The sequence below is a fragment of the Phocoena sinus genome, chromosome 15 (genome assembly GCF_008692025.1).
Source record: "Phocoena sinus isolate mPhoSin1 chromosome 15, mPhoSin1.pri, whole genome shotgun sequence".
Taxonomy (NCBI): Eukaryota; Metazoa; Chordata; class Mammalia; order Artiodactyla; family Phocoenidae; genus Phocoena; species Phocoena sinus.
This window is the reverse complement of record NC_045777.1, coordinates 82,267,616-82,286,011: the sequence shown is the minus strand read 5'-3', so window position 1 is coordinate 82,286,011 and position 18,396 is coordinate 82,267,616. Positions and strand designations below refer to the sequence as shown.

Here is an 18,396-nt window from a genome sequence, read left to right as displayed (position 1 = left end):
GACAGGAGACTGAGTCTAGGTAGCATGATGGAGCAGAGTCCAGAAACCTGGGTCTCTGCCACATACCAGTCATGTGTGAGCTTGGGCAATTTAGGTGAGCCTCTCTGAACCTGTTTCCTCATCTGTGAAATGGTAATAATGATGGTACCTCATACTAATATGGCACTCTCTGGTGTGCACTTAGAAATATAGTACTTTAGTGATTCATCACAAAACCCCATGAGCTAATAACCCAATTCAAAAATGGGTAGTGAAGTAAATCAGAAGGAGAAAGATAAATACCACATGATATCACTTACATGTGGAATCTGAAATATACAAATGAACTTATTTACAAAACAGAAATAGACTCAGAGACATAGATAACAGACTTGTGGTTGCCAAGGGGGAGGGGAGGTGGGGGAGAGATGGATTGAGAGTTTGATATTAGCAGATGCAAACATACAGAATGGATAAACAAGGTCCTACTGTATAGCACAGGGAACTATAGTCAATATCCTGTAATAAACCATAATGGAAAAGAACATGAAAAAGAATGTATATATATGTATTACTGAATCACCTTCCTGTACAGCAGAATTAACACAACACTGTAAATCAACTGTACTTCAATAAAATTTTTTTTTTAAAAAAATGGGTAAAGGACTCAAATAGACATTTCTCCAAAGAAGATATACAAATGGCCAACAAGTACATGGAAAGATGCTCAGTATCGTTAGTCATTAGGGAAATACAAATCAAAACTACAAGATACCACCTCTCTTCCATTAGGATAGCTACTATCCAAAAAACAGAAAATAACAAGTGTTGACAAGGATGTGGAGAAACTGGAACCCTTGTACACTGTTGGTGGGAATGTAATATAATGGTACAGCTGCTGTGGAAAACAGTATGGAGATTCCTCAAATTTTTAAAAATAGAATTACCATATGATCCAGCAATTCCACTTCTGAGTATATACCCAGAAGAATTAAAATCAGGGTCTCAAAGAGATATCTGTGCACCCAAGTTCACTGCAGCATTATTCATAATAGCAAAAATGGGGAAGCAACCAAAATGCCCAGTGATGAATGGATACACAAAATGTGGTCCATCCATACAGTGGAATATTATTCAGCCTTAAAAAGGAAGGAGATTCTGACACATGCTATAACATGAATGAAACTTGAGGACATTATGCTAAGTGAAATAAGCCAGTCACAAGAAGACAAATACTGTATGATTCCATTTATATGAAGTACTTAGAGTACCCATTTGATTATAGCCATCCTGGTGGACGTGAATTGCATTTCCATGATGGCTAATGATGCTGAGCATCTTTTATGTGCTTATTGACCACCTATATGTCTGATTTGGAGAAATGCCCATTCAAGTTCTTTCCCAAAAACTGGGCTATTTATCTTTTTATTGTTGATTTTAAGAGTTCTTTATTTATTCTGGATACTAGACTCTTATCAGATATATGATTTGCAAATATTTTCTCCCATTCTGTGGGTTGTCTTTTCACTTTATTGATAATATCCTTTGAAGCACAAAAGTCTTAAATTTTGATGAAGTCCAATTTATCTGTTTTTTCTTTGGTCACTTAACTGTTGCTTTGAAAAGAGAGATTCTGACCTGTATAGCCAAAGCTCACATTTTATAATGAAAATAAACAGTGGAGACCTTAGCATCTGGCCTTGAATTGACTCCATTGTGGACTAAAGGGTGATCTTTGGCGTGTTTTTCATCATGTTGGAGCCTCAGTTTCCTTGCCAGGCTGTTTTGCATATTAAATGAATTGAGTTCACAAAGACACATGGTAAACATCGACCTTCCATTCCTTTTCCCAAAGCATGATGCTCCCCCACTTAAAGACTTTAAGAGGAGATACAGTTTAATCTCACAGCACAGTGGCCGTATCCACATTATTGCTGAGATTTCTTATCTAGAGAGGTTTAGCACATCCTGAACAGTGGGCCCAGTACGCCAAGGCCTTCTCTGCTTGGACTTGCAGGAAGAACCACCAGAGGGCCATCGAATCCTTGCAGGCCAGCCTGGAGGCGGAGGCCAAGGGCCGGGCAGAGGCACTTCGGCTCAAGAAGAAGATGGAGACAGACCTGAATGAGATGGAAATCCAGCTGGACCACGCCAACAAGAACAACAGCGAACTTGTGAAGACGCTGAAAAGGCTGCAACAGCAAATCAAGGTAGCAATCTGGAAGCAGGAAGAACTAATCACAAAGCCAGCCATCCCCGAGCCTGCAGGCTCACTGGGAGCTAATGACATGCCTGTCCAGCCAGGATAAAGGCATGAGAGCGAGAACGTGGGGTGGCTGGCAGTCTAGGGAGCAGGAGACTTGGGGACTGTATAAATGAGAGACCCCAACTACCAAGATCCACGGGAAAGAGGGAAGGAGGGAATCAGGAATTTGGGCCTGTCTTGCTTTTTAAAATCATTTTTGACTTATTAGAAATGATTACAGACACAGAAAAATAAAGAACATAACAAACACCCATATACCGACCACTCATCTTAAATAGAGTTGAAGGCCGGCTTTATCACTTGCTGTCATCAGCCTGGTCTGTAGCACATACATAGCTGGACCCACGCATTCAACATGTGTTTACTGGAGCCCCGCCCTGGCCAGGCACTGTATTAGGTGCTAGGGGTACAAGAATGGATAAAACAAACAAACTTCCCTGCAGACAAATAATAAGCAACAAATAAATAAAACTGTAGTATTAAAAATGGTGAGAGGGCTTCCCTGGTGGCGCAGTGGTTGAGAGTCCGCCTGCCGATGCAGGGGACACAAGTTCGTGCCCCGGTCCGGGAAGATCCCACATGCCGCGGGGCAGATAGGCCCGTGAGCCATGGCCGCTAAGCCTGCGCGTCCAGAGCCTGTGCTCCGCAATGGGAGAGGCCACAACAGTGAGAGGCCCGCATACAGCAAAAAAAAAAAAAATTGTGAGAAGTGCTATGGAGAAAGAACAAGAAAGACAGGAGAAGGGAGACGGGAATTAGCCAGGGCAGGGTGTAATTGTCAAAGGTCACTGAGGAAGGCCTCCTTGAGAAGACCCTGCTGGAAACACCAGGTCCTCGTCATCAGGAAATCCTTGACCTCATGCTGATCAGGCTGGACAGATCCTCCAGACACCTGGGCCCTGCATCAACCAGACCCTGAACTCCCCAGGGCAGGGCTGCACTTTGCACTCTCTTCCCCTGTGGCCTGCACCTCCCCACCTTCACCCCAGCTCCCCGCTGAGCCTGGTCCAGGAAGGTCATAGCACCCTCAGGCCTGGGCAACCCCTGGCCGTGGGAGAAGGGCTCAGGCCAGGGTCTCTCGTCCGCCAGGACCTGCAGATCCAGATGGACGAAGATGCCCGGCAGCACGAGGAGCTGCGGGAACAGTACAACCTGCAGGAACGGCGCCTGAGCCTGCTGCAGACGGAGATGGACGAGGTGCGCTCGGCCCTGGAGGGCAGCGAGCGCTCCCGCAAGCTGCTGGAGCAGGAGGTGGTGGAGGTCACCGAGCGGCACAACGAGCTCAACATCCAGGTGGGGGCAGCTACCGGCCATATGGACTCCCACTCGGGGCGCTGGGGTGAGGCCAGGGCGGCGCCCAAACCTCATGGGCTCCCCTCAAAGGCCCACTCGGTAGATCCTCAGAATGCACCTGCAGAGCTTTCTTTCTGTTGTGGTTAGAAAACAAAAAAACCCATAACATAAAACGTACCATCTTAACCATTTTTCAGTGCAGAGCTTTTCAAGACAGACTCCCACGACTCCCCCCTGGAGATTCTGATCCAGTGAGTCTGTAGTGGGACCCACGGGAATTTAACTTTTAGAAACTCCTCATGAAATTCTGATGATTTAGCCAATTTTAAGGACAACGTTACCACCCCCCATCCCCCCACCCCGCCCAGTGTACTGAAGATAGAACTTCAGAACTGGAAGGGATCTAGAATATTCCAAAGTCCGACATTCGTGGTACAAATGAAAAACTGTGGCCGAGAGTTGAGTGGCTCACCCATGGTCAACACCAGGGACCCCAGCGGTGATGCAGGTGCTTCCTGCCGCTCACAATGCAGTCCTTTACCAGCACGGCTTCATCCTCACTCACCATCTCATGCGAATTCACCGAAAGAAAAAAATGTACATGGGACATATAGGGATTACAACCCCACTTTAGAGATAAAAAGACCAATCCCAGGGGTAAAAAGGAGACACATAGGCAGAAGCACTAGGGCTTGAACCTGGTCTTCCCAGCTCCAAGTTCAGGATTGTACTAGAGATACCACCCACCCCAGGCCTAAATGATGTTCTTCCCAGGCTCCGTGCGATGCAAATTCTAATCTAAAACTCAGAGAAGAATGCAGGATAGAGACCTTCACCCCAAGCAGGGGGCCCAGGGCCATTTCTTGTTGGGGGTCTGGGAGAGGGTGGCTCTTCCTGGACACAGGAAGGGCTGTGCAGACTCTAGGCTCATGGCAATGTCTTCGTTTCCTCCTCCAGAACCAAAGCCTCCTCGTGGTCAAGCGTAAGCTGGAGTCTGATGTCCAGCGCATCTCCAACGAGCATGAGGAGCTCATCAGTGAGTTCCGCTCGGTCGACGAGAGGGCCAAGAAAGCCATGACAGATGTAAGTGCATGCACGGCCTGCTGCAGCTGGGCGGGGCCTGGGCACCCTACCCCCACCCCAGCCAGGCCCCCTGCCGGCGAGCAGACCACGCTAGGCAGGGAAGGCTGCCTCCTTTGGTTTCTGAAAAGCCAAGAGATTAGAGCATGAGGCCTGGGGACACAGACCAAAGGAGCCATTGAAGTGGGCTCATCTGGGCAGGTATTTTGGCAAGGAGAGGAGCCTTGAACCAGCCTTAAGGGGAGGGTTAGTGAAAGGAAGACGGGTGCCGTGCCCAGGGGTTCAGGGCTGGAGGTCAGCAAGGGAGGCCTTCAAGTGTTTTCACCCTAGTATCCCTTTGGGTGCTCAGTGGTGGATGCTACGTGCCCCACTTTAAAGATGAGGAAATACAGATTTTATCGTCAAGCTCCTTAGGCTTGACTGAAAGGCCAGGAGCTCAGGAACATTGTTGGTCTTATTTGGTGCTGTGTTCTGAGATCATAGACTGGTACCCGGCACGCTGTAAGCCCGCCATGAATATTTTACACAAGAACAAGTGGGTTAAATGACTGGGGCTGGGTGCAGACCTTGGACTTTCTACTCAGACCTGTGTTTTTCCCGCTCTCTGTGCTGTGCCCCTCATGGAGGAGACAGCAGAGTCTGGCTGGAGAGCGCTGGCTGGCGGGTCCATGGGATTGGGTGGCCTGGGCCTGAGCACAGGCGCCTGCCTCCTCCCGTCACTGGGAGGGATGTGGGAGCATGGGGCACCCCCTCTACCACACCCCAGCAGCATGTCAGCCAGGGTCCTCTTGTCCACCGCTTGGTGTCCCAGAGGCTGGGAGACAAGGTCCCTCGTCTCTCAAAGGCACTAGGAGCCTGGATGGGAGCCCAGCTCCAGCTCCAGTGCTTCCACCCTCCCCCCCCCACCCCAGGCTGCCCGCATGGCCGAGGAACTCCGGCAAGAGCAGGACCACTGCATGCACCTGGAGAAAATCAAGAAGAACTACGAGGTCACCATCAAGGACTTGCAGGCCAAGATGGAGGAGGCTGAGCAGCTGGCTCTCAAGGGAGGGAAACGCACAATCATGAAGCTGGAAGCCAGGGTGAGGGCGGCACTGAACCAGAGGGAAAAAGGAGATGGGAAGGGGGTCTTTTCCCCCCAAAAGTGCCAAGCATCTGATGAGGAGCTGGGCCTCTAATCTATTTCTACAACGGTCTCCTCTCCTCCTCCTCTCCCTGTCACCTTCCCCACAGAGTGTCCTTAGCCCCCAAGCAGAGTGGTTCCCCACATTCTTCCTCTGTCTCTGTTCCCAGTCTCTGTTTCCAACATTATTCCTCTCTTATTACTTACTTAAAACGAGCCTCCGTCTTCACCTCATGGAATGTCAGAGCTGGAAGGGTCCAGGGGGTCGGTCACCTTGTCCCACCCCTGCCTCCCCCATTTTCCAGAGGAGGAAACTTGAGGCTCAAGGCATCTGACCACCTGCTGGTGAAAGGCTGAGCCCACCCAACCCTCCTGGGCAGGGCTCACCTCTGGGCAGGAAGTGGACACCGCAACACCCCTGCCCAAGGCCACTGAGCTCTGAAGTTCAAAAACCTGCGTTCCCCCAGCCGCATTCCTCTCCTCCTCCCCCAGATCAAAGAACTGGAGACGGAGCTGGACGGGGAGCAGAAACAGCATGTGGAAACGGTCAAGACGCTGCGGAAGAATGAGCGGCGCCTCAAAGAGCTGGTCTTCCAGACGGAGGAGGACCACAAGACCAACCAGCGCATGCAGGAGCTGGTGGAGAAGCTGCAGAACAAGCTGAAGGTCTACAAGCGGCAGATCGAGGAGGCGGTGGGTGCCCGCCACGTGGCCCCAATTCTCCCCCCTTCCCAGCCCAGGTTTCCAGCCTTGGTTAGAATGAACCACAGGAGAGGACTCAAGTCTTGGCCAAAAGATGGCTTCTTGTCCACAGCACTTCATCCTCGCTATCACGTGGGGAGTGGACTAGACATGACACACTGGAGATAAGAACGTGTAAAAAATGAAAATATCCCGAGAACACCCGTGCTAACTGAAACACCTACTTCGGAGGGATCTAAAGCCAGGGAAGGTCTCGGGTGCCTCCGTCCTGCTTCCACTGCCCCTTGTGGCCTCTCCCTCCTGGTCAGAAGGTTAAACACCAGTACCTTCCCTTTTTTGATCCCCTTGACACAAGGCAGGAAGGCTGATACTCTTAATCTATTTCACAGGTGAGGAAGCAGCCCAGAGTAGGGTACTTATGTTATTTCAGTCAAAGTCACATGGTTAGCAAATGGCAGCTTCAAGTCTCAACCCTAGACCACACGCCCACCTGCCGCCACCATCATCCCCCACCCAGGATGTAGATATTTGACTCTGCTGTCATTTGCCGCCAGCTCTGGGACCACCACGTTGACTCCATCATCCACCCATGCACCTAACACTGTTCCCAAAATGCTCAATAAAGGCCAGGCTTACAGGAAATACGGTTCTAACCAAAATGACACTATTACTCTCTTGGGAAGATGAGGAGGTGGGAAATGTGTGACAGGGGCTCAAGAAAGCACCAAATCCACATCTCCCATGGTGGGGTACCAATAGCTAATGCCTAAAACCACACATTATAGAAGCCACAACAGAGCACATTTTATTTAGAAATATGGATGTCAAAGCCAAAAACAATCAGCTAAAAGTGTTGAAGGTGGGTGTCCGTGGTGATCTGGAGGATGCCCCGACCCAGGACTGCTGTGTTTCCTAATAAGCCTTACAGAATGACTGGACTCTTTAAGATGTCCATGTAGAACTGAAAACAATGCACGTTTAGCCAGAACAAGCCAGGTTTATGCCCCATTTTCCACTATGCCTTTGTCACAGGAGGAGCAGGCCAACCAGACCTTGGCTCGCTATAGGAAGACAGTACATGAGCTGGATGACGCTGAGGAGCGGGCCGGCATGGCGGAGACCGCCCTGAACAAGCTGCGCACCAGACACCGCATGGCTGGCAAAGGCATCACCTCTGTGGAGATCATCCAGGTGTCCAAGACAGGCACCTCCAAAACCCTTTCTGAGGAGTGAGGTGCCACGTGTCCCAGCTCACAGCCGGTAGGTGTGGACTCTATGCTCCAAGTTCACCTCCCCTGCTCTTGCTTTGCTCTTTCCAACTTCTCTGCTTCCTGTCTGCCATGCCCCGACCTTATGCAATGGGGATCCCAAAGCCTCCCCTGTCCCTTCAGCTGCAACACCCCCTCAGCACTCTCAGGTGTGATGCCGTCCACTTGTGTCACAGGTGCTGGTGGTCGTGATGCTCCCCCCATCTGAGTGGAAGCTCTTGGGAGGCAGGTTCCACGTCTGCTGCCCCTTCACACTAGGCCTGGCAGATAGGTGCTCAGTACATGCTTGTTTTCACTGGAGAACTGTAGGGACATTTGCAAGTTTATAGGTGGTGTGTATTCATCTTTCATATCCCCCACAGTATCATCCCTGAGGATTTCATCAATGCTGGCTGAATTCAGGTTTCTAACATCAAGGAAATCATCATCACAACTACCATTTCTTGAGCACTGAGCACCAGTGGGATTTTAGGGGAAATTTTTTTAATAGTCTTTTATTATTTTCCTTAATCCAGAACCAATTGAGAAGAAATACAGGAGACAATTACATAAAAGTCACAATGCTAGTTTTATTATGATACAGTTCTAGATTGAGAATTCATGGGTGTCCACCATGAGCATCCTTGTACTTCACCCCAGAATTAAAAGTACCTGCAGAACTGAACAACCACAGCCCTGCTCCCTGGGGAGCAGCCCCTACTCCAAGGGCAGGAATGACCAGAGCTCATCGACCCTGCAGGTAGATCCAAAAGGAGACCAGATGGGGTTCATCCCCACCTTCCTGGTTCCTTCTTCCAAGCACAGGATAAACCACTCCTCTTCCCATGAGAGGAGCAAGGGAAAGGTGAGAAGCAAAGAACATTATTCTAGAGCAGTGGTTCCCAAAATGTGGTCCTTTGGACCAGCAGCCACCTCAGCATCACCTGGGAAGTTGTTAGAAATGCAAATTCTTGGGCTCCACGCCAGACCTACTGAAGCAGAAGCTCTGGGGGTGGGCCCTGCATTTGAGGTTTAACCAGCCCTCCAGGTGATTCAGACATATGGGCAAGTTGGAGAACCAGTGCTGCAGCAGAAATCTCCCCTTACAGAAGCAGGAGCCAGGGAATGCAGGTTTCTTCTACTTCCACAAGAGCCAGACATGTGGTAAATGTTTTTCACTCTAATTTATACCGTGAGGTAGGTATAAATATCTGCGTTTGCCAGGTAAGGAAAATGAGCTCAGGGAAGTTCAGTGACGCCCATGGTCACGCAAGCCCTGTGCTGTGGAAAGGCAGGCTGTCCTTTATTTTAATTGCTGCGGAGATTGATAAGGTTACCGTCTGAATAGGATGAACCGGGACAACTCATGATCAAGGACTTGGTTTAGGTTGGGAGGGGCAGGGGTTTGGAGTCTCAGTGCCACGTGCTGATGGTCAACCTCCACGGATTCTGGGAATTTTTTTCTGGCCTCATGTTCAAGCATCCAGTTGAGTCAGCCCTTGGTGAGGGTAAGGTCCCCCACTCACAGCTCTCTCTCTCTCAGGACCGGGTCAGTTTGGGTTGTAGCCAGAAGGGATAACCCCACTGACCTCTGAATTCAAGCTGAGCCTTTTCTCACCATTTGCTTAGGGAGGGAGCAAAAAATAGGACACAGAATCTTCTTTTTAATTCTCTAATTCTTAAATAATGGTTAGCTCAGGAAGTTAAGGAAACCAGAGGCTTGCCTCTGGATGAGTCCTACAATTAACATGTAACCCCTCCCTGCAGGGCAAAACCCTCAAAGGGGTCCCTTCCTTTGAGCTCCCCTCTTGGTGGGGGTTACTCCTGAGGCCTCCTGCACCACCCAGACTCGGGAGGCATTTCAGCTCCTTCTGCCTGCTAAGTCTTAGCCTCCAGGATTAGGCACCTTGTAAAGCAGATCCCCTGCTCCAGCTTGGTGACTGTTTATTCCTGGGGTCTGCTGGCCCTGGTCCAACTGCTCTGTCTTCATGTCATTGGGTTACAGTCCTGTCAACAGTGCCCAGAGGCAGAGCCCCTGGGGTCTGCTCTCTGTGTCCTGGTCCATCCTCACTCTTTTACCCCATTTTCCCCTTATCAGTCACAGATATGCCATTGTGGCCATGAGATATTGCAAGCAAACTAGTACATGGGTTAGCACTAAGCCAAAATCCCACAGGAATTTAGTTTTCCAAAGTGGCATTATCTTCAATCACAAATACTGACCAAGCTCTGAATATGGAATAGGCCTGTACTCTGGGATACAGAGATGAATAAGAAACAACATCCTCCCTCGTGGAGCTCAGAATCCAGTGGAGAGGCAGACGCACACAGCAATCACCACTAGGCTGTGAGCGACTGTTCTGCAGTGTCTGCTTCTCACAGGAGGGGATTCCAGGGGAGGAACGACTGGTTCAACCTGAGGTGGCTAGGGAGCAGCTCCATGGAGGACATGACCCGTATGAGAGTCTAGAGCAGCGCCACTCAGTGGGTGGTCCCCATTGCAGAAACTGAGAGGAAGCATTTAGAAATTTCAAGAGCAATTGGATGCTGCCATGACATCCAAGGGCATGGTCAGTGTATTTCATAAAAGTATTCATCTCAGATAGTAATTAAAATAAACAAAAATGAAAAGTAAAAATAATAGAATCGAAATTAAAAAGAATAAATAAAATGGATCCCTCACCAGGTAGAGAGGGAAAGAAGGGAATTCCAGATAGAAGGCCCAACACATGCAAAAGTGCAGAGGTGGGATGCGCACAAGGGTACAGCATGAATGGAGAAGAGGGGCTCAGGATGAGGTCAGAGTGCTGGACAGGGTGGGAGACAAAGCTGGTGGGACAGGTGTGGGGGGTGGGTGTGAAGGGCCCTGCTGGGAGCAAGTGTTCCATAATCTCCATAAGGAAATCTTGCTAATTTTTAAAATCCATTTGTGGGATGTGATGAGCAGTAGCTTTTCTTTCTTGGGAAGACACATCAAGTTGGCAAAAGAAGCCTCTTGGCCCCTCATGAGACATTGCAGACAAGTGCATGGTGAGCACTGCATCCCAGGGCATCGCACTCTGGCCCTCTCAATGGCCCGACTAGAGTTCAGGCCTACCTGGACATGCCAAGCCCAAAGAAGGTGTCCCTAAACCCTCACAACCTAGCAGAGAATGAGCCAGGTATGGCCCAGTGGTATCCATTACAAGGAAGGAAACCTGTGCAGAAGCAGCCCAGGAACCTGAGGGCACTGTCTTTCTAGCAAGAAGGGGTCAAAGATGTCAGAATTTCCAGCTCTGGTCCACAAGGGTCTTCTCACCCTCTCTCTCTTTTTTCTTCCAGGGTGACACAGATCACAACAGCAGACCACTGAGAGGAAAAATATATGAAAATGGAAAACCGGGTCTATCCTGAGAATGTTTACTATGCAAAGGAAAGTACAAGCCAGAAAGAGATAGGTGCAAAAGAATAAAGATAGCTGTGGGGGAGATGGGCTTGGGGATGTAAATACCCAGCCATTACAGGAATTTAAATTAGCATGGCTTCTCCGAGATGGCATCAACCTGTCAAGCACTTGGATAACAGTAAGAGTGGGTCTGATTTAGTTGAGATTCTACATGTTCATGTCAAGGACGGAATATGTAATATCTGTGGGACTTGGCTGTTCTCTAGAAGTAATTCCTCGTGTGGACAATTTTAATACCTTGTCCCCATGCATCTTAAATAAAAGAAACTTGAAAAATAGACCGAGATTGTTTTTAAGTGAAGAATTTTTTCTGAGACTTCCTAATCCAAAGGCAATTTTATAGTATATCAGAGTTCTGTTGTGTCCGTGACCTCATTCATAGGCTTGTGTCTATTGGAAACCATGAAACCTATGTAGTCATGGTGAGGTTCTTTGCAAATTGTGAAAGGGCGTATCAGAGATATGAAGACAAACTAGGTTTCGTAAAGCTGAGATAGTTACAGGACACCCTAAAAGGATGTTAAGATCCATCCAGGCTAACGACCCAAAGGCCCCCCACGCCACGCCTCAGCATCTCCCTGGATGCTCAGACACAGGTAGGTCAGCTCTGTGAGGGCAGGCAAAGTGTATCTTGTGTGTTTTATTCACTGCTGTTTCTCAGCAATAAGATAGCGCCCAGCCTGAAGGGAGAACACAGTAAATACGGTAAATACGTTTGGAGTGAATGTCAGTGCTTCCTGACATTGCACAGAGAGCTTCCCTAAATCAGGCTGAGCCCTGCCCCCTGGTGGAATCCACTTGTCAACCCTGGTTTTGACACCCAGGACCCTACAGAACCACCTGAATGGAAGGCAGGTCTCACGGTCCCTCCAAGTTGTTCTTCCCTTCCTGGGTCCTTCCATTTTCCCAAGTGTGACAGGATTTCTTTGTCACCTTCTGACACTCCTCGACCCTGTTTCTCTCCTCACTGTCCTAGTCTTTGGGGTGCAGGGGCAGAGGGAGCAGCCCTCAGAACGCCCCTCCTCCCCAGCTTCATGGAAATGGGGTCTTCCCTTTGAATTTCAGCACCCTGACCTCTCCAATGCACTAGCAGACAGAAATCATTGTTCAGGCTGGTAGAAGAAGGGATATTAATATGCTGGTGGTGGATCCCTCTCCGTCTTCACACGGGCCCACATCATCCCCATGATGGTTCTAATCTTCACACTCTCTAGGCACCTCGGAGGGAACGGGGTTTGCGTCCTTCTGTGCAAATGCACCAAATGTGAAGACGCTGCCCTCCGGTGGTGGGGTCTCCATTGCTGTATGTGAATTCCTGTGAGACACCAAATCACACAATCTTAGAATTGTATTAGAATTTTTAGGGCTCAAGGGGACATTTGGAGGGTGTCTAGTCCAACTTTCAGCCAGTTTGGGATTCCCTTCCACAGCATCCCTGAAAAAAATGGTAATCCAACTTGAACTCTTCCAGTGAAAAAAAGGCAGCCCATTGCAGTTCTGGCTGACAATCATGGTTCAAAAGCCCCACCCAGTACTGAGTCGAAATATGTCTCCTCTATTTTGCCCTTACTTCAATCTAGTCTTCACCTCAGTAATTACATAAAATAAGTCTAATTTTATGCTCTGAAGTCAGATATGGGTTCCACTTTCCCAGCAGTGTGACCTTGGGCAACTTAACCTATCTTATCTCCTGTTTCCTCAACTATTAAATGAGGAATAATAAGAGCATCTGCCTCGTAGGAATGTGAAGTTTAAACAAGATAACTTGGCATGGAGCCCATTATGCATGGCACTGAGACACTCGCCAAGTTTCTTCTAGCATTCTGTAGGACTCCGACACTTGACCTCCTGGGGGAGGCTCTGCTGGGCTGTCAGTCTAGTAGCTGATGGCAGCGAGCCTCTTCCTGGAGAGACGCCAGGAGCATTCCATGAGGTTGAAAGACCTCATCATTGTTTCCTGGAGGACAGTCCACTTTTGGTCCCCCCACACTCAGAGAATTTCAGAGCAGCTCCTGACTTTGCCAGGGAGGGTGGGGGCCCAGAAGTAGACAGGCTCAGTGACTTGCCCAAGACCATTCAGTTAATGCAGAGACAGAAATAATTCTTTGTGGCAGGAGATGAGGTGAGGTTTCTGACCCAGTGTTTATAAGAAAACGGACTTCACCTCGCCACATATGCTGTTTTTTGCCTAAGGACATGAAATTTCAGAATGGCTTAAAGGCCTAAAAGGGTATAATCTATATGGCCTTACAAAATAATAATATGTAATTGGCATCCACGATGATTGATATCAGGGCACTGGCACCATGTTCTGTAGAGTAAATGGAGCAAAGACTATTTAGATGGTTTTGCTAAATGTTTTGGGATAGCTTTCAAGGCTGCTAAATTTTGTATCACTGATTGTATTAAGTATATTTTCTTATTTTCTATATTCTTGAAGGTCTGGCATCTGAGGAGACACTGCCTCTCCCAGGGCTGCCAATTCTTAGGGATAGCAAACAGCTCTCATACACAGACTAACCAATCTGGAGCCCAAACTCTGAACCACCTCCTCTATCCAGTTCTTATACTCTGGGAGGCAATATTCCCCTGCCCTAATTATCCCAGGACCAGGTAGCAGATGAGGGACTGCCCCTCTGTCCCACAGCCTGCTGAAATTAGCCAATCCTAACCCTGCTCACCCTGCATCGCCCATTCCTTCCCATGGAAACCACAATGAAAGCTCGTGCCCATGCTTTCCCCCTTGCTCCTTCTACTCCTGACCAACCCTGGTGCTTCTCCACATGGCCCTGAGTGGCATGTCATGCCATGCTTCCTACTTCTGGGTCTATGAGTGTATAAACTTCTTCCCTCATGACAATCATTTCTATTCTGTGTATCTTTCCACACCTGATTAAAGCAAACCCCAAGTACATTTTAAGGTACATACACCAATTATCTTCCTCCTCCTTTCACATGTGAACCACTACTGGGTCCTTGTAGGGAACCCAGCAGGTTCTGGGTCATCCCCATGGAGCACAACTTTGGGTGTTTCCAGAAATCACAAAGACCCCAGGCCCTCCCACCCACAAGCCACCAGGAACTGAGGCTGGAGATCTGTTGTGAAAAGGCCAACCCTGAGTTATGGTAAAACCACAAGACTGGAAGGGAACTTGCTGGCTATTATAAGGGACTGTTCTCTCCTCTAAACCCTGAACACTGGCTTAGGCTAATGAAAAATGTATCCTGAGACTTTGGAGCAGTGATTCCGTAACACTTTTTTCTACAGACATTTAAAAAACCAACTTTTAAATAAAGACAGCAAAACAGTAACCAGATATTTTGACCAAGGGGGAACCTGTATTATGAAAATTAGGTTTGGCAATTAGAAAGGTTACTGTGGGGGTAGGTACAGGATGCAACAGGAGAGTCCTGGAAGGTAGAGGAAATCGTGTCTTTGCTGGTGCCTAAGGATGCGTAGTAGGCATAAAGGGGAGGGAGAGCCTGTGGGAGTGGAAGGTAGGAGTGGGGAGAACCCGCTGAGAGTGTGTTTGGTGGCAGGTAGTGGCACATGAGCCAACAGTGGTGCAAGCAATAGTGACATCTAATGATCTTTCACACCAAGCCCTGCAGTCACAGGTTCCAGAATTAGTGCAATGTGAAGGACCCCGGTCTCTACCTTTCCACACTGCTCTACCCTTCCGTCTGTCAAGACAGTTGCCACAACTGGTTAACTTCCCTCCAACTATGAAATTGCTCAACTTTTGCCAACATCTTCATTTGGGAGTATGATATGAGAAGCAGCCACAAATATATATGTGATAAGCACACAAAATCAGAGGCACGCTATATGCTACAATAGAAATATAGCCATCCCAGGTTAATCCATTCCCCAAAACAATTCTAAGATCAAAGGAGTCTATATCACACTATTTTAAGTGAGAAAATAAGAATGCATTCACCATCTGTCCAAAAATTCCAACCGATTTCTCTAAATATCACTAAAACCCTCCTCAACACCTATAAAACAATTCTCCAAACATTTCTGCATAATATAAACATTTTAAACACTAATTACCTATTTAACACTTAATGAACTGCATAGTGATTACACTTGTGAGCAGTACATGATGACATGCACTATACTATATCTGATGAGAATTAAATATTCCCTTTAACCTACAACAGACATGTACCACAAAGCAAACAATGTAATAATGTGTAAAAGACATATCATTAATGCCATAGGGTTTAGCAAAATAAAAATAACAGGATATATTTTTTTAAATGGTTACTTACCAAATGATTCTGGTAATGGAGGACTAGGGTGACAGACAACTCTCTCACTAACGATAATTAAACAAATGGACAAAATACACAAAACATCTACTCAAAATTAAGAGAACTAATAAGGTAGTAATTACCAGGTCAATATCCAAGAGAAACACCAGAGAGTGAGTTCAGCATTTTAGGACTGCTTTACCCAGAGGGCTATTTGCTAATTCCAGTACAAGTGGTTGAGAGTCTAAGCAGTACTTTTGACAGCCTATCATGACCACAAAGACAAAAGTCAGAGTCCAGGGCCCTCCAAGGATGAGGGTCCTGGTAAATGTCTGTTGTATTACTTAGAATTCTCCAGAGAAATGGAACCAACAGGAGAGAGACAGACAGACAGACAGAGAGAAAGATAGATACAGAGTCAGAAAGATATATAGGTAGATAGATGTAAAGAGATTTATCATAAGAAACTGACTCACATGATTATGAAGGCCAGCAAGTAAAAACTCTGCAGAGCCAATGTCCTGGTTCAAGGCGGAAGGCCAGAAGCTGCTGAAGAACCAGAAAGATCCAATGTTCCAGTTCAATTCCTCCTGTCACGCAGGAGGAATTATCTTTTACTTGGGGGAGGTCAGCCTTTTGTTCTATTCAGGTCTTCAACTGATTGGGTGAGCAACATCCACATTATGGAGGGCAATCTGTTTTCAGTCTACCAATTTAAATGTCAACCTCATCCAAAAAACTCCCTCACAGAAACATCCAGAATAATGTTTGACCAAATATCTGGGCATCTTAGGGCTCAGTCAAGTTGACAAATAAAATTAACCACCACACCTGTGTTTTGGGTTGGGATTCGAGGAATAAGGGTGCATTAGAAGATGAACATTCTTCCCAAGGACTGGAGCCCAGCTTTGAGTCATCTGGGTGGTCCAGAAAATCTCAAATCCTAAAATTAGATAAAGGTGATTCTAGACTGTTGACATCTTTGGGTACATGGCAAGAGGAAAATGAAAACCTTATCTGGGCAAAGATAAAATCATTTTAGGTCTCAAATTATTCCTACACAATTTTAAAAATAAAATGTTAGACACAACATTGGTAACCAAGCGTATGAGAGGACAAGAACCAGTCAAAACAACATGTTAGTAATAGCAACAATCCCACAGGAACTTCAGAAAATGGCAAACACATGATATTTACTACAGAATTAAAATGCATGACAAGAATAGCATATAACTATGGAGAAGGATAACAAAGGAGCTAAGGTATTCTAAGATCCTTGCATTATCCAGGAAGAGAAAGTACTAATCATTGGTTGCTGGTAAACATTTAGCAACCAGCTCTCTGTAGGATAAAAGCCATGATCTGAAGCCTTTGTTACTTTCTATGGTATAAATGCTCTACCATGGCCGATGTCAAGCCACCAAGAGGTTACTGAACACGGAGTTGGGAGGAGATGGGCATTCTTGGCTCTCCTGAGCCAGTCTGAGCTGGCTCCAGCACAGCTCTGAATTAGTCCTTGAAAATGGAATATAAAAAATAATCAGTCCGGGCTTCCCTGGTGGCACAGTGGTTGACAGTCCGCCTGCCGATGCAGGGGACACGGGTTTGTGCCCCGGTCCAGGAAGATTTCACATGCTGTGGAGCGGCTGGGCCCGTGAGCCATGGCCGCTGAGCCTGTGCGTCTGGAGCCTGTGCTCTGCAGCGGGAGAGGCCACAACAGTGAGAGGCCCGTGTACCACAAAAAAAAAAAAAAAAAAAAAAAAAATCAATCCACGGGACTTCCCTGGCAGTCCAGTGGTTAAGACTCCAAGCTTCTGGGCTTCCCCGGTGGCACAGTGGTTGAGAGTCCGTCTGCCGATACAGGGGACATGGGTTTGTGCCCCGGTCCGGGAGGATCCCACATGCCGCGGAGCAGCTGGGCCTGTGAGCCATGGCCGCTGAGCCTGCGCGTCCAGAGCCTGTGCTCTGCAGCGGGAGAAGCCACAACAGTGAGAGGCCCGCGTATCGCAAAAAAAAAAAAAAAAAAAAAAAAAAGACTCCAAGCTTCTAATGCAGGGGACTCAGGTTCAATCCCTGGTCAGGGAACTAATATCCCATATGATGCATGGCGCGGCCAAAAAATAAAATTAAAAAATAAAATTAAAAAATAAAAATCAATCCAAAAGAAGGCAAGAAAGAAGAGAAAAAGAAACAGAATAGGACAAAAATAAAGTAAATGATAAGATGGTAGGGTTCAACTCCAATATATCAGTAATTACTTTAAATGTAAATGGACTGGATGTTTCAAGTTAAAAGATAAACATGCTATAAAAATAAAATGCAACTATATGTTGTTTATGAGCAGCTCATCTAATAACATAAGGTAATAGAAAAGTTTAAAGTAAAAAGAGAGAAAAAGATATACCAGGCAAACACTAACCAAAAGAAAGCTGGGGATGCTATATTAATATCAGAGAAGGAAACGTTAAGACAAAAAGCACTATCAGAAAGGAACATTTCATAATGGTAAAACATTCACTTTATCAAAAAACCTAACATATTATATAAAATAGAGGCACCTATAATATAGCCTCAAAATACATAAAGGAAAAAAATGACAGAATTAGAGATAGACAAATCTACAATCATTTGGGATGTATTAACACACCTTTCTTAGCAACTGAAAGAATAAACAAGCAAAACCAAATCAGTAGTTAAGCTAGAAATTATGCAGTTAAGGCAGAAATCTTTAACAAAAATATAACTTAAAACTTCCATGTTGGGCTCCCCTGGTGGTGCAGTGGTTAAGAATCCAACTGCCAATGCAGGGGACACAGGTTCAAGCCCTGGTCCTGGAAGATCCCACATGCCGCGGAGCAACTAAGCCCATGCGCCACAACTACTTCTATAAGTTTCTGTCAAATGAGGTAATGATAGAGCCTTATGATAGAGCCCGCGAGCCACAACTACTGAGCCTGTGTGCTGCAACTACTGAAGCCCGCGTGCCTAGAGGCTGTGCTCC

The 18,396-nt window shown here is 47.1% G+C and overlaps 1 protein-coding gene across 1 annotated transcript in view; it reads left to right on the top strand.

Moving 5' to 3' along the window:
• LOC116740269 (myosin-16) overlaps positions 1 to 13,186 on the top strand; it is a 58,792-nt gene extending 45,606 nt beyond the window's left edge. Inside the window, exons 37-43 of the mRNA XM_032605728.1 lie at positions 1,997 to 2,189; positions 3,335 to 3,538; positions 4,496 to 4,621; positions 5,530 to 5,700; positions 6,234 to 6,434; positions 7,476 to 7,703; positions 11,012 to 13,186. Coding sequence (XP_032461619.1) covers positions 1,997 to 2,189; positions 3,335 to 3,538; positions 4,496 to 4,621; positions 5,530 to 5,700; positions 6,234 to 6,434; positions 7,476 to 7,676 — 1,096 coding nt within the window. The 3' untranslated portion in view covers positions 7,677 to 7,703; positions 11,012 to 13,186. The remainder of the gene's footprint in view (positions 1 to 1,996; positions 2,190 to 3,334; positions 3,539 to 4,495; positions 4,622 to 5,529; positions 5,701 to 6,233; positions 6,435 to 7,475; positions 7,704 to 11,011) is intronic.
• The last annotated feature ends 5,210 nt before the right edge of the window (positions 13,187 to 18,396 follow it).